The sequence below is a fragment of the Eurosta solidaginis genome, chromosome 3 (genome assembly GCF_040869045.1).
Source record: "Eurosta solidaginis isolate ZX-2024a chromosome 3, ASM4086904v1, whole genome shotgun sequence".
In the NCBI taxonomy this organism is placed as follows: domain Eukaryota; kingdom Metazoa; phylum Arthropoda; class Insecta; order Diptera; family Tephritidae; genus Eurosta; species Eurosta solidaginis.
In genome coordinates this window covers 1,011,802-1,028,599 of record NC_090321.1, presented here as the reverse complement: position 1 = coordinate 1,028,599, position 16,798 = coordinate 1,011,802, and the positions used below count along the sequence as shown (strand labels likewise).

The 16,798-nt window shown below is 35.4% G+C and overlaps 1 protein-coding gene across 2 annotated transcripts in view; it reads right to left on the bottom strand.

Annotated features, from left to right (window-relative positions):
* SdhA (succinate dehydrogenase, subunit A (flavoprotein)) overlaps positions 1–16,798 on the bottom strand; it is a 63,928-nt gene that overhangs the window by 11,590 nt on the left and 35,540 nt on the right. For both annotated transcript variants that reach the window (XM_067770223.1, XM_067770222.1), the window contains 2 exons: positions 14,515–15,906; positions 14,216–14,418 (listed from right to left, as the gene is read on the bottom strand). In XM_067770223.1, coding sequence (XP_067626324.1) covers positions 14,216–14,418; positions 14,515–15,906 — 1,595 coding nt within the window. The remainder of the gene's footprint in view (positions 1–14,215; positions 14,419–14,514; positions 15,907–16,798) is intronic.

Here is a 16,798-nt window from a genome sequence, read left to right as displayed (position 1 = left end):
TGCGCTGGACGAATTTTCTTTGCATAATCGGTATCGTTCCCACATTTTACAACAGTAGTGCGCTCCGGCTTGAAACTACCCTCGCATTCTATCTCGGAAATTCGTTGCTTCGTTTTCCTGCGTCTTTTAGGTTTTGTCAATGCCAGTGTTTCTCTCGCAGGTACTTTTGATTTTGATTTATTTGGCCCATTCGATCTATCAACCTTTACCTTTGAATTTCGTGGCCTTCGTCGAGTATTCTCCACCAGTACCCGATTACTGCTGAACCCTTTTTCCAAACTAAAGTTAAGTGGCACATCTTGGTTCTCATAACGCATCACCCTTCTCTGCATATCGATCTTGATGTCATGGTCAACCAAGAAATCCACTCCCAATATAACTTCATCAACAATCTCCGCCACAACAAATTTGTGTAGAACCATGACCTTCCCAATCAATACTTCACATATCACTTCTCCCTGAACTTGGTTATACTCGCCAGTGACCGTACGCAACTTTGCTCCAGGTAACGGTTTTACTCTCCTGTTGACCAAGTCAGATCGGATCAAGGAATGAGATGCGCCCGTATCTACAGTCAGTACTCGTTCTTTGCCATCCACATTCCCTCTGACGGTAAGACTGCTCGATTTTCTACCAATTTGCGACACAGATATCACAGGGCATTCAATAGCTGGATCTAGCTCTCTACCTCTTACTCGCTCTTGCTCATCTCCTCCAGCTTTGCGTTTATGGCCACCCACATTGTCGGAACTATTAGGACCAAGATCGCAATGACGTGCAATGTGACCTGGGTTGCCGCACTTGAAACATTTAATAACTCCGGCATTCTTCTGTTGAGATCCCTTCAGTGCTTCCAAAATTGTTTCTACCCACTCTGGCCTTTCTACTTCCACACGGCGTGCTTTGAAAACTGGCTTACACAGAAGCGACGCTGTTTCCTGTATCAGAGCATGCGATACCGTTTCAGCAAATGTTAGTTTGGGATTCGCATATGTAGCCCGCTTCGTTTCCACATCTCGTATGCCATTTATAAAACTCTGGATTTTTACCCTCTCGGTGTATTCCACGGGTGCGTCCGCATTTGCGAGATGAGCCAACCTTTCAACATCTGAAGCAAACTTCTGCAGCAATGTCTCATTTGCTTTTTGGTAGCGGTTTTGCAACTCAATTTGGAATATCTGTTTTCTATGCTCGCTTCCATAACGTCGTTCTACAGCAGCCATCAATGCTTCATAATTGTTCCGCTCTCCTTCGGGAATCGTCTGCAGGATTTCCGCTGCTGGTCCCTTCAATGCCACGAACAATGCAGCAACTTTATCTTCCGCATTCCAGTTGTTCACTGCTGCGGTCTTCTCAAACTGAAGCTTGAAGACCTGGAAAGGAACAGAACCGTCAAAAGATGGTGTCTTTACCTTTGGATTACTCGTTAAAACTGCTGGGCGATTTAGGTGCAACTGCTCGATACGTCCTCTCAAAGCATCCACCTCGGCCTCGATTTTATCCTGTCGACCACTGAAGCCTTCATGAAACTGGGTTAGTTTTTCTTCCATATGCGCTTCCAGTTTAGATGATATACGGACTTCCTGCTCTTCTAGTTGTGTGGAGATCTGAGATGATATCTGTGCTGAAATTTGTGAAATACGCGTTTCTTGTGCTTCAATTTTCGATGTTATTTCTGACGACATTTCTGCAATACGTGTCTTCTGTTCTTCCATCTTGGATGTTATACGGTTCTCCTGGGATTCTAGTTGAGATGCCATATTTATCTTTTGTTCTTCCAGTTGAGATGCCAGTTGAGATGTTATATCTGTCTTTTGCGATTCCAGTTGAGAAGCCACTTTCGATGTTTGAGCAGATATTGCAGCCAAAATCATGTTCAAGTCTGTGCTCGTAACTGTCTGCGATGTTTCGTTTTTCTCTTCAATTTTTGTTACTTCCTCGCCATCAAGATGAAAGTCATACTCTTCCACATCAATTCCTTCCGCTTCCATTGCCTCTCGTAGCCGTGCCTGAAGTTCAAGTTTAACGCCGCTTGTATTCAATCCACGGCTCTCCAACTCCTTCTTTAGTTGCTGGATCTTCAATTCACTGAACTTTGCCATGTCCTTGTTGTCCTCCGGAATTTATTCAACAATTCCTCTTCTGACACCAATTGTAACGAATTTGCTGCAAATCCTCTTATTTGCCCTTTTGCTAGGTTCGTATCGCTAAACTGTTGAATAAATAACTCCAATATTGAATAATGGAAAAATGGACTTTATTAAAATACTTCACAATAACACTCAAACTGTGCAACGAATAGCTTAATAACCAAACTGATAGCTCAAATGAAACTCCACTATTCAAAATAATACTGCTATTGCTCGCTAGATATCGTGTTAATCAAACTGCTTGACAACTCAAATGAAACTGAATTACTTCTTACTCGCCTGCACCGCTTTTATAGTTTACGCTGCATACTTCTAGGCTCTTCGATTTCCAGAAGTTACTAGTTGTTTCGGCTACAAAATAGCCAGCCACAACTACGTGCACAAATTATTGCACTCTCTTGTGACCACTGAGATAAGATATATGCATGTGTTTGTGCATTACCGCTCCGCTGCTCGTATACGTACATATGTGTAGACGCAATTATTTATTCGTTTATGTAGATACATAAAGATTGAATTATTGATGTGAATGTTTGTAGTTTACATTCTCTCGCGCGCACATAGCCGTATAAGTAAATGCATCTGTGTGTGACATCTCTCTGGGCTGCCTTATATATGTGTATACTTGATTTGATTATTAACGTAAATACTGCTTGGCATGGCCTTAGCATCGCTTTAGTGATGGGATAATTTAGTGATGCTAATATCCGTGACAATATTTAAAAGTATTACGATCACTTCCAAGTGTGACTGTAAAACTTTTCATCAAATCCGAAACCCATTTAAGTGCGCAAAGTTCCTACAGTTCAACTATGTATATAATGGATAACACCTCTCCCACATATATCCCGTTTTTCGATAAAAGCTTCAACTGCAGTTGAGGTCAGTTTACTTTAGACGCATTATTGAATTTTACTACTCATCGCAGTTTAAGTTTTTAATTATATTCGATGCCTAAAGTAAATAAGCTCGCCCTGGTCTTGTGTATCCCTTTTGTATTGGCATTAGGTTGCACTGATATGCTGAAAAAAACAGTCTGTAATGGTCATTGTGAATTCATGCAAGTGAAAAATCATTATATTCCTCCATTGCCATACCTACCTGTCAAATAATTGCTGACAGGGAGAACGGCTGTCGCGAATGGCCAGAGAATGGAAGAAAGGTTTGTTTTTTGTTCGCGGTTATTAAATTGAAGTGCCATGAATTGCCGATTTGTGTTTCAAATCGCTTTTATTTTAAATTTGTCTACTGAAAATCAGACTACATATTATTATTCATTTCTAAAATCTAGTTAATAGATTAAATGTGAGCAGCTACTTAAGCGAAAATTTTAAAATATGTAAATAATGCAATGTACCAGTCGCCTACAAAAATGTTTGAAAAAGATTATTGAGTAAATGATTTAAGTAATCGAACAGCGATTAAACAGGTGATCATGGCTTGAGGTGAACGTTTTTATCAAACATTCGCCACTTGTATGAATTCACAATGGTAATGACCTTCGTAGCAAGGCATTTATTTTTCTACTCCTACTTTTCCAAATCGGGTAAACATTTTACCCTATTCTGACCATTGAAAATACATCCCTACCGTTTCAGATAGCGTACATCTTCTATCTCTTTTTATTTACTTCACCTGGTGATTCCACCATGATCAAGGAATAAAAAAATGGTTGCTAGGGAATTTTTGAAAATTATTTGATTTTTAAATAAATTTCTCAAGCTGATACTAATTTTAAATTCCTCCTCCTTGGTACGTTGAGATGAAATATATTAAAAATGTATTGGCATTGGCAATTAATAAGGAGAGCAATTCGAAAATCGGCAAAAGTTAACGATTTTGCATGGAATTCCCGTACTTGTCATTGTACTTCTAAGTCAGATTTTTATTCGTCACACATAAGCAAAATATTAGAAATAAGCACCAAAAAAGAAATACTTCCTAAGAAGGTAAACATTGGAGGGATTTTATGCCATAGGAAAAGAAATTTTTTCTTCAATTTATTATATGAATTTTTATAAAATTTCCATGTATGTATATTGGATTGGGTTTTCTATTGTTTTTAGAAAAATTTTATTGTTTTGAAAAGAAATTCTTATGCGACAAATCATTCCCATTTTGGAAATAAATTTATTTGAATGTAGACTTGATTTATGTACAGCGGTTCCTGAGTGATACGAGTACAAACATACAGACAGGCAGGCAGACAGATGAAAACTCTAAAAAATGCGCCCCTATCGTGTTATACGATCACTGGTGGAAAAAAAATTTCACTCAAACGATAAATATTGTGGCGAATTTTAAGACCACTAAATAAATGTACAACAACAAAATATTAAAGAAAGCTACATAAACACATTAATCAACATTTACACACATATATATTAGACGACGAAGAGATTACTCACGCACACACATGTAGTCATCAGCAGAAGTAGTTACCCATTCACACGCATATGGCTATAAGAGAAACATAAACTACAAATAGGTATACATACATGTAGCTCAATTACCAAGCAGGAGATAACGCAGTTCTAGAAAGCGAAACGTCTAGACTTTAGTAGAAATATGCGAATGAAGCAACGGAGGGTATAAAAGCAGCGCAAGCTGAGTAGTCAGTAATCAGTTTGATTTAAACACGCAATTAGTTGTGAAGTATAAGTGTTATTGTGAAGTACTCTCAAAGTAGTCTAATAAAGACCGCTTTGCATTACTGAATATTGGAGTTATTTATTCAACAGTTTAGCGATTCGAACGTTATCAGAAGGTTTCAAATAAGCGGAATTTCCCTAAATTAGTTACAATATTAATCTGTGAATCCATTTCGAAAAATCGTAATAAATTATGAATCTAAGGAGTATGCGTGAACCTAGTTACCACATTTTATAAATGCGGTACACCTTTGCAGATCACCATTGTGATTTAAAAAATTGATTTCGATCGCGGATCGTATAAAACGATACGGGTCCTATTGATTTGTATTCGCAATTTTAATGGGGACCCCTCCTATAAATTTTTCTTAAATATCTTCAATGTACAGCCAACGACCTGTTAGAATTTTATTAAATGTAGAGATAACCACTAACTCTTCTAACAATTTTATATGGTCGTCCTGGGTAACGGACGCGACATCCGCATGCATTTAAACCTGCATAAACGGGAACTTGAGAAGCGGACTGAGCAGATATTACAATATTTGGAAAGCATTAAAAGGATGATTAATTCCATACAAATTTCGCAAACAATTAAGTACTGATATATAATGCGGTTCGGACCCGACAGGTTAGGTAAGGTTGAACTGGCCGGTCCATGAGGACCTCACATAGAATGAGTCCGTAGTGTTACCAGAATTTTGGTTTTAACGATCAAACTGAAAACCCCTTCCTCTTGGGAAATACTAGAAGCTGTCTAGGACTTAAGCCACTTGCTGCTTCTAGATCTGACAGCTGTATCACTCCTAGTAGCTGGAGTCTTAGCCTGGCAAGCGCAGGACACGAGCACAGAAAGTGCTCGATCATTTCCTCCTCCAACCCGCACTTCCTACATTTGAAGACATGTGACGCCAGAAGGCAGTGTCCAGCCAGAATACCCGTCATGAGTCCTCTCTTTTTAATGATAGAAGCAGCTTTGTTAGTCTAAGGTTGTAAGACCTACACATAATCTTCGACACTTTACAGCCCCGCGCTTGAACCCACGCCTTTCCCGCTTGGTCGATCATGTGCACCTCTCGCCTTCGCTTAATCTCGCCCAGTCTAATTGCGACGTCTACGGAGCAAGCTTCAAGCGATGCGCCCTTTTTAGCTAGCTCATCTACTTTTTCATTCCCATCTATCCCCATATGCCCTGGGACCCAATATAGATGTATGCTTCTCCCTGTCCCAATTCTCTCCAGAGACTGCTTACACTCTAACACGCGCTTAAGCTATTCTCTTCCAGCGTTTCTACTGCTTTGGTTACGACTAATATTTCCGCTTGGAAAACGTTACAGTAATATGGCAGCCTGTAGGATCTGTTTATTTCCGGATCAGCACAGTATACCGCAGACCCTACTCCTTCCTCTACTTTGGAACCATCTGTGTACACATGTATCGCATCGTTCGCCCTTTGAGCACCCTTGTGCCAATCGTCCACTTCTATTGTGGCCTTAATATCTCCCTCGAAGCGCAGATAGGGAATCAGGTAGTATGTTCGTCTTGTGATTGATGACGAAATAATACTATGACCGTATGGCCCGCGCTCAAGCTGCCCCCAGGCACCGAGCCTAGTTGCTGTTGTTAACGCTATGTTCTTTGCTACCGTTTGCTATGTTCTTCGGACGCGACAAGAAATATACAGTTACACACTTGGTTTACAAATTTTCAAAAAATGCTGGCTGGGGAGATGTTTGAGAAATCTTAAAAAACATAACGAAAATTTTAATTGTTGTATGTGTTTTTCATTTTGTATGACGGTTTCCTTAATTTTTTTGTTTACGTATATATATGAACAGAGGATTACTTGAGGAAAATCGGAAATCAGTTCTGATTCCAACAAGATGCAAGTTTTAAAGATTAATTTTATAAAACTACTTACGGTTACTCACAAAAATAAGTACACACTTGGTTTATGCTGAAAAATACTCAAATGCATGGGCTTACAGCTTAATTGATAATTTTCATCTAAAATATCGCAAATTCCCCAACAGAAACCACATTCAAAATAATGTCGAAGGTTTATTCAAAGGTAAGGAGAACTAATCAAAATTTCAAAAATGACCATCAAAATTTTCAAATTTTTTTTCAGAATTTCTAGAAAATTTTTGAGCATTCAGTTTTGTAGCCCAATAAATTTTAGTATAATAATGTGCAAGTTAGAAATAGCTCAAAAATCATTCTGAATTTTCAGAATTTTTTTCGGCGAGGGTGTTGAAAAATTTTCCACATACAAAATGCATTTTTGTTCATGCGATGTATGGAAGAAATTGCTCAACAATTTGACAATGAAAATTTTGATGGTCATTTTTGAAATTTTGATTAATTCTCCTTACCTTTGAATAACCTTTGACATTATTTTGAATGTGGTTTCTGTTAGGGAATTTGCGATATTTTAGATGAAAATTATCAATTATCAATCATTCACTTCACCATCATTTAATCATGGGATATTTTCCAATATTCATATGTGCCTAAAATTGTGTGGATGACAAAGTAAAAAAAATCCTAAAATAGACAGCTGTCATTAAAAATTAATATTTTACGCAAATACGCAGATTTGGAAACATTTCTGTATTTTCTTCAAAGCAATAGCGCTTTTTGACTGTAAATGGAGCTAAGTACTTTTGCTACATTTATTTGTTGGTTTTAACATTACTAACAACAATTTACTTTCTGTTTTAGCAGGGTTTCAGGGGGAGAATGTTGCAAGTTTACTTGCGAATGCTGGAGCAGATGCATGGTGATATTGGGCATTTCGCTGTAAGTATATATGTATGTAGTTTAATGAAAATAAAGTACAATTGCATTGTACCTTACGCAGGGGAGCTGCAATTTTTGATGCCTCCTGTTCGATTGCAGGAGCACGAAATTGCACCCCAAATCATGTGATTATATGCACATCACAGGTACTTATGTATAAATATATGTACATGCTTAAATGCAGCCATTCTTTTTGATTTATTGTTTCTTTGTTATAGGTTATCGTGCGACCTGAAAGGTTCCGCCAACGACTCGCCGATGTTCCAGAAAACAGGTCTCACTTAGATTAGCACCATTTAATTTAATTCATAATAAATGTATTAATTATATACATAAGTCTGAGAAAATGAATTTTTTTAATTTAATTTCTTTTTGTTTCATTTCATTTCATTCCATTTAATTGAATTTTATTTCATTTCGCTTCATTTCATTCCGTTTAGTTCCATGTCATTTCATTAAATTCTATTTTATTTCACTCCATTTTATTTCGTTACATGTCATTTCGTTTAATATTATTTCATTTTATAAAATTTCATCTCACTTCATTATATTCCATTTTATTTTGTTTCATTTCTTATAGTTGTTTATCATTGCTTTTCGTTTCCATATCATTTCATGTTTTTCTATCTCATTTCATTTAAATCCGTTTCGTTTCATAAATTTTCATATTCTTTCGTTTCATTTCCATACCATTCCATTTTTTATTACATTGCATTTTATTTCATATCGTTTTATATTTATACTCAGAGTGCTTTGCACACAGAGTATATTAATTTTGTTTGGGTAACGGTTGGTTGTACAGGTATAAAGGAATCGAGATAGATATAGAATTCGGTCCGTCTGTCCGTCGGTCCGTCTGTCCGTTGACATGATAACTTGAGCAAATAATGAGATATCTTCACCAAATTTGGTACACGAGCTTATCTGGACCCAGAATAGATTGGTATTGAAATCGGATGACAACCACGCCCACTTTTTATATATATAACATTTTGGAAAACACATAAACCTGATTATTTAGTAAATTATACACCTAGAATGTTGAAATTTGACGTGGACTGATATTGAGACTTGATAAAAATTTGAAAAAAAACATTTTTAAATGGGCGTGGCACCGCCCACTTGTGATAAAATTAATTTTACAAATATTATTAATCATAAATCAAAAATCGTTAAACCTATCGTAACAAAATTCGGCAGAGTGGTTGCCTTTACTATAGGGATTTCTTTGAAGAAAAATTAACGAAATCGAGTAAGGACCACGGACGAATAAAATAAGCTATTCTGTGCAAAAAAGAGCTTTATATCAATGGTATTTCATTTCCAAGTGTATTTATAACAATAAATAGGAAAAACTTCAAATTTTAAAAAATGGGCGTGGCACCGCTCCTTTTATTAAGCAATTTTCTATGCTTCGGGAGCCATAATTCAGAGAAAAATCAACGGATCGTAATAAAATTTGGTATACAAATTTTCCCTATAGCAGGAAATATTTCTAGAAAAAATGGACTAGATCGGTTAAAGACCATGCTCAATTTTATATAAAAGATTTTTAAAAGGGTCGTAGATGAAAATAATAAGCTATACCTTAGCGAAAAAGAGCTTTGTATCAATAGAATTTTACTTTCTAAATTGAATTACAACATTAACTTGGAAAACACTAAAATTTTTGAAAATGGGTGTGGCACCGCCCCTTTTATGACTAAGCAATTTTCTATGTTTCGGGAGCCATAACTCGAAGAAAAATTAACATATCGTAATGAAATTGAGTACACATATTTTCCTTATAGCAGAAAATATTTCTAGTAAAAATGGACGGGATCGGTTAAAAACAACGGCAACTTAAATATAAAACAAGTTTAAAAGGGTCGTATAAATAGTTTTGAATCAATGATATTTCACTTATCAAGTTTTATTGTAAGAGGAAATGGGGAGACATTTTTTTAAAAGGGCGGTGCCACGTCTTATGTAGAAAAGTAATTTATCTGAAATGAAATGTACAACTGAAACTCACGCTGAGTATATAATGTTCGGTTACACCCGAACTTAGACACCTTTACTTGTTTTCGTTTAATTTTGATTCATTTCCATATAGTTTACCTGATTCCTATTTCTTTTCATTTTATTTCGTTTCATCTGACTTCATTCTATTTCTATTTTATTTCAATTAATTTCATTTCATTCTATTTAATTTAATTTTATTTCGTGTCATAGAATTTTCTTTAAGTTAGCTTCCTAATTTCTTTTTCATTGCATTCTATTTAATTTAATTTAATTGTATTCCGTTTCATGAAATTTTGTTTAATTTCCCAAATTTTATTTCATTTCATTCCATTTCATTTCACTTAAATTCATTTCATTTCTTTAATTTAACTTAATTAACTTTATTTAATAATTTAGGAAAAATGTAAACAACATGACATCAGGACGGACATGGCGACAGCTGTTTCGATTATACCTTTTTTTTTAAATCTCTTCAAAGCCTTTCGTTCCGTTTCATTTCATTCCATTTAATTTCAATTTTTTCACTTCATTTCATTTTACTTGATATAATTTCTTTTAATGTCGTTTCCATATCGTTTAATTTTTTGTCAATTTCATTTCATTTCATTAAGTTTCATTTTATTTCTTTTCATTGCCATATGATTTTAATTTTTTTCATATCATTTTATATCAGTCCATTTCAGTTTCATATCTTTTTGTTTCTTTTCCATATCATTTAATTTTATTCTATTTCAGTTCACTCAATATCGTTTCGTTCCGCTCTATTTGGTTTCATATTATTTAATTTCGTTTAAATTCGTTTCAAAACATTTCGTTTGATTTCATTTCGTTTCACTCAATTTCAATTCGTTTCACTCAAGTTTATTTCGTTTCGTTCCATTTTATTTAATTGTGTTTAGTTTAAATTTCGTTTTATTTTATTTTATTATATTCTACTTTATTTTATTTTTTTTTACTTCGTTTTGTTTCATATTGCTTCATACCCATTTCATTTAATTTCATTCCACTTGATTTGGTTTTGTTTCATATTATTTCATTTCATTTTATTTTATTTCACTTCGTTTTATTTTTTTTTTTTTATTTCATTGTATATCATATCGTTTCATATTTCATTCCATTCCATTTTTTTTTCATTTCATTTTTTTACTTTTTTCGTTTCATTTTAATTTCATACCACTCCATTTGTTATTATTTTATAATATTATGAGGTGGGTTTTGTCGAAGGCTGAGGTAGCACTCAGTCAATCCAGGGTCAAGTAGAGGTCCCACAAACCCCCACTTAATAAGAACACAGTTGTTATGTGTTAATGACGAATACACGCACACACACACGGCATGACGGGTAGTGAAGGCAGGCGACCAACGGTCGTCGGAGCAGCGGCGCAACGGCGGTAGGATAGCGACGGCAACAACAGGGCGACGGAGCGCGTACCAGTGGCGTGGCCAAGGCGGGGATCGGTGCAAACTTTCTGCCTGATTACCTTTTAGGGGGGTGACCAGTAGCGGCGGTTGCGGGTGGCGGCTTCCTGCGAGGACGCTGTCTCAGTGGCGGCGGCGGAGGGACCTGCGAGGAATGAATAAGAGTTCTGGTTGTTGCCGGGCCGCCAGCTGGACACCACCGCCTCCATTCCCGCACGAATGCAGATTCATCTAATTTTTCGTTTCATTCCGTTCAATTTCATATGGTTTCATATTTTTTCGTTTCAGTTAATTTTTTTCTGTTTCGTTTCACTTCTTTCCGTTTCATTTTATTTTGTTTCATCTCACTTCATTTAATTTCATTTCATTGAATTTATTTTTCTTTTAATTTGTTTTACTCCATTTTTTTATGTCAATTCACTTTATTTAATTTTACTCCATTTCATTTTCTTTATTTTCATTCCAAATTATTTTTTTTTACTTTATTTATTTTATTAAATTTTATTTTATCTTATTTACTTAAATTAAATTTTCTTTTATTTTGTTTTGTTTCATTTTACTTTATTTAATTCAATTTATTTTAATTTATTTTTTGTATCGTTTTCATTTTTATTCTATTGTTATTTTATTTAAATTTTTTTATCAAAAATGTAAATTATATAAATTTTATATGAAATTTGTAAATTAAAAAAGAATTGCTAAAAGGATGGAACATTTGTACAAAACAGTTAATAAAAAAATTGGAACATTTTTCATTCCGCAGGTGTAATTTTTGGGTATTAGGAAAACAGTTTTTGGATATTTTAAAGGACGGTCTGGCAGCATTGACGTTCAAAGGTGTCATTGGCGCCTAAAAGTATGCAATAGTTGCCGACTAATAGCTCCCACGTACACGAAATATCCCATTTCACCATGGATAAAATCCGCACACTGCCTATACAAAATTATCCACTTTTTTAGCCACTTTTCTATTCGTGCATTATCCAGTTTTTTACGCAGTTTTGGTTGGCAGGGTTGTATTATCAATATAGGAGTATTACATATGTATATGTAAATATCATACCCCAAAATGATTAAAAACGTTCAAATTTAAAAGCATTTTCTGTTCGAAAATTAATGTATCGTCGGAAGAAAAATGTACCTTAAATGTGATTATTCTTGAATAATCATTTATGATTCCTATTTCGAAACGCGTTTTATTCATATTTGATATCATTGTAAAATTGAGCTTTAATAGTTTTAGAGCAATATTTGACTGCTTTTCACAGTCATTTTATGATCATATTCGTGAATATATTTCAATCGTTTTGGCTGAGATTTTTGAATGCGATTATGATGCATTTACAGGTCACTCGCAAACAAACTTGACCGATATACACCTGCGACTACAACATCCAACATCAGCTATGATCGTCAATATCTTAAAATACGATACGGTACGGGATGTTGAAGACATATCCAGGTACATATGTCAAGAGAGTTGCACTTACCTGGGGTTCAAATAGCTCACAACCTTTGTATTGTCCAACTATTTTCTGGGAAGCCGAAGGTGGGGAAATCTTCGGTCGAGCAGCATTTGCATTATATTGTCTTGAAGAATATCTTAATAATAAAATTTATACATATATTTTCTGAACTTCATGAATGAAAAAATGTGCGTATGTGAAAAAAATACGATTTTTAATGAAACGTAAAATTTTAACAAGTATAAAATTCATTATTCAATCAACAAATATAGTCAGAAAAGATTGAGAAAGCTGAATTAAAAATGATTATAAATTTTTGATCACCTAAAGTAAACACATTTGATTCAAATATGATTCCAAATTGTGAATGAAAAACTATATTCAGTTTTTGATCATCAAAGGTAAGCATATTTGATTATTCTTTTTGTAGATTTTTATGAAATATTAAAATTTATTCATCAGAGGACTTCAAAAATGATTCCAAAAAGTGATCGAAAAATGCTTTTCAGTTTTTGATCATCAAAAGTATTCATATTTGATTATTTCTTTTGTTCAATTGTATGATAGCTCATTATTTAGCCAGAAAGAGTAATCAAATTGTATTTATATGTAGGGAAATTCAAAATTAATCATTTAAATGTTGAATGGGTCCAAGAATCAATTAACAGTTAATACACGGCAAAAATGCCCTCTTTGTTCGTAGGCTAAACAGAAAAAAAGTTATAGGCGTTTTAAGACACAAATAAAATATGTTACTAGAACATTCCGCAAATATTTATTTTATTTTTGTAAAAAAGTACACATAAGCATTGTGGATAAAACAAGTGTGATATTTTATCCGTGAACTGCCTGACAGGATATTCAATATGACTTCTTTTTGGCATTTTGGCAGCGTTTTGACAGGGTGTTCAATATGGCGGGCATAGGGCCCGCTATCTTCAGCGGGTGATAGGAGATACAGAATGAGATAGCAATAGTCAATTAAAAATCAGGTGATCTATTCTATTTGTAATTTTAACGTCTATTCATAAGTTATCACACTTGTCTTATCCACAATGCACATAGCTATTCAATGCTCATTAGAAAAATGTTGCTGTTTTTGGGTAACGGAAGCGGTACAAGGATAAGGGAAGGATCAATTTATGAAAACTCCGTTTTCCAAAGTTTTTTGTACTATTTTAATGCTAAATAAAAGTCTAAAAAATTTAAATAAAAGCAAATATATAGATGCGGGTTGAACAGCGCAACTGTACGAAGTAAAGACGTTATGTTTTGTTAGTAAAGCAGTCAAATTCGCTGCACCGATGAAGCCTATCTTTGAAATAATGTTTCTTTGTCCAGGATAAGGGGAACAATGAACTAATTTATTTCCACATAATAGACATATTTGACGTTTAATTCCAAATGATAGAAATAAAGTGTGACGACTTTTAATTTTCGGTTCGTAGGGGACCTTATTTGGGATTCGCCCATATACAGACATCGGGCGGTTATAATATTTTGTATGTAAGATATGAACGATATCGGCCGAAAAGTACGACTTTCACAAATAAGGTAAGAAATTGAAGTGAACGGCAACACTTTTATTTTTAATGTCTCGCCTAAATTATCTGAAATGTCAGTGTTCTGCTACATTTTATTGACTAAGTAATTTTCGTGGTATGAATTCCATTAAAGAAAATTGAAAATTATATGTGGGTTCATGAATGTGTTGTATACTCACTTATCAATGACTTTGACATCTTGAAATTCCTTGTAGATGTCAACCATCTTCTCGCAACCCTTTTTTAATATGGGACCATCTCGGAATACAGCGGCATGTCCCTGCATGGTCTTTTGCATTTTCAAACGCAAATCAGCGGTGGTAATCTTGCCATTATTATGCTTGATTTTATCCAAATTAGCAACAGACATTTCCCCAGCATTCTTCAATAATAGAAATAAAATTAAGTGTTAATTGGAATGATTTTTTTGGTTTTTTTTTTTTTTTGTTTACAGAAAGGAAATAAATTTTATACTCACATCTTTCAAACTTGGTGCTGGCACACCAGGTTTATTCTCATCAGCAATTGTTAACGCGCAGGCACGTCCAAAGACTACTAAATCCAACAATGAATTCGCACCCAAGCGATTAGCACCATGCACTGATGAACTAGCTGCTTCGCCACAAGCATAGAGACCAGGTACAACAACATCGCAACCATTATCATCAAGAGTCAATACTTGGCCCTTATAGTTAGTAGGAATACCACCCATATTGTAATGGACAGTAGGCAACACGGGAATTGGTTCACGTGTCACATCGACACCAGCAAATATCATTGCAGTTTCAGAGATGCCAGGTAAACGTTGTGCCAGTTGATCTGGTGGCAAATGATGCAATTGCAAATAAACATGATCCTTTTCGGGTCCAACGCCACGTCCTTCCATAATTTCAATTGTCATTGAACGTGAAACCACATCACGTGAGGCAAGATCTTTAGCTACTGGTGCATAACGTTCCATGAAGCGTTCACCTTTGGCATTCACCAAATAGCCGCCTTCACCACGGCAACCTTCAGTCATTAAACAGCCAGCACCATAAATACCAGTCGGGTGGAATTGTACGAATTCTAAATCTTGTAATGGCAATCCTTGACGAGCAACCATCGCATTACCATCACCCGTGCAAGTATGCGCCGATGTGCAAGAGAAGAAAGCACGTCCATAACCGCCAGTTGCAATTATGGTATTATGTGCACGGAAACGATGTAATGTACCATCTTCCAAATTCAATGCAAGAACACCCTTACATTTACAATCCTCAAAGATCAAATCTAGCGCAAAATATTCAACAAAATAATTACAATCGTAACTCAGTGATTGACCATAGAGTGTGTGCAACAATGAATGTCCGGTTCGATCCGCAACAGCGCAGCATCTATGTGCTTGTCCACCTTTACCGAATTGCAAGCTTTGTCCACCGAAAGCACGCTGATAGATTTTACCTTCGGGTGTACGGGAGAATGGCATACCATAATTTTCCAATTCAATAACAGCTTTCGGTGCCTCACGTGTCATATAATGGATCGCATCCTGATCGCCCAACCAATCGGAACCTTTTATCGTATCATACATATGCCATTTCCAATCGTCTTCTTCCATATTGCCTAGTGCAGCATTGATACCACCCTGTGCGGCAATTGTATGCGAGCGTGTCGGAAAAAGTTTAGAGATGACAGCTGTTTTGAAACCTTCGGCAACTAAACCGAATGCGGCACGTAGACCTGCGCCACCCGCACCAACAACAATCGCTTCGTAAGAATGATCAACAATTGGGTATTCTTTTGAAATCGCATCAGTGCGAACTTTGGCATCATTGTTGCCATGGGTTATGTGAAGTTCTCGTTGTGGCAGAAACGACGCGGTGCGAAGCTGAAAATTAAAATTTGATCATTTTGAAAATTGACAACCCAGTTAAAAAATTTTTAAGCGTATTAACTAACATCATTCTTTCATATATTAAATATGGATGTAGATATGTATGTAGATAAGCAATTGCTTTTCTAGCGTCCTAACAGTACCATTTGAAATGTGTGGGAAAATGGATTTTATTTATTATTTTTTAGGCTTTTCGCGAATTTTGTTAGAGACAGTAGAATCTCGATGTCACAAGGGTATTTAAATTTTCCGAAATATTAACTTTTTCAAGCCGTTCTAAAGATTGTGAAAATATAGTAGTAAACAAAAGTTAGGGGATATTAAATAAAAGTATGGGCGCGATAATTTTTTTGGCTTTGTTGCCATTTTTTAACACACACACTAAACAAAACTCACAGTTTCAAAAGCTGATGATCAGAGCTGGGTAGTAAAGATTACTTTAGGCATTGCATAGTGCCGCTATACCTTAATTACACTCCACTTCCAACGCTTCTGAGGTTTTATACGGACGACTCTTTGTCATTGTCTGCTGTAATATTATTTATTACAATATCGTTCAGAGCAGGCAGCTATGGATGCTATCAAATAATCAAGAGCTGATGAGAAGATCCCAGGAATATACGAGAAAAGTTTCGGAACATTCATGGTGTTTATGTTATGCCAGCTGAATGTATCAAAGAAAATTCAAATATATGCTGTTTTCCTATAGCAACCCCCTTTTGATAGCGGAGGTAGGGAAATAAGATACCCTTACGCAGCTGGCAACTTCAAGAGAATAATGATTTTATATTCATTGTTGTTTTCAAATGCCTTCAGTTAACGTTCATAAGAAAAATCTTATGAAATAATGAAAAGTGTGACCCGAGAAGTCACCCACATCAACCGG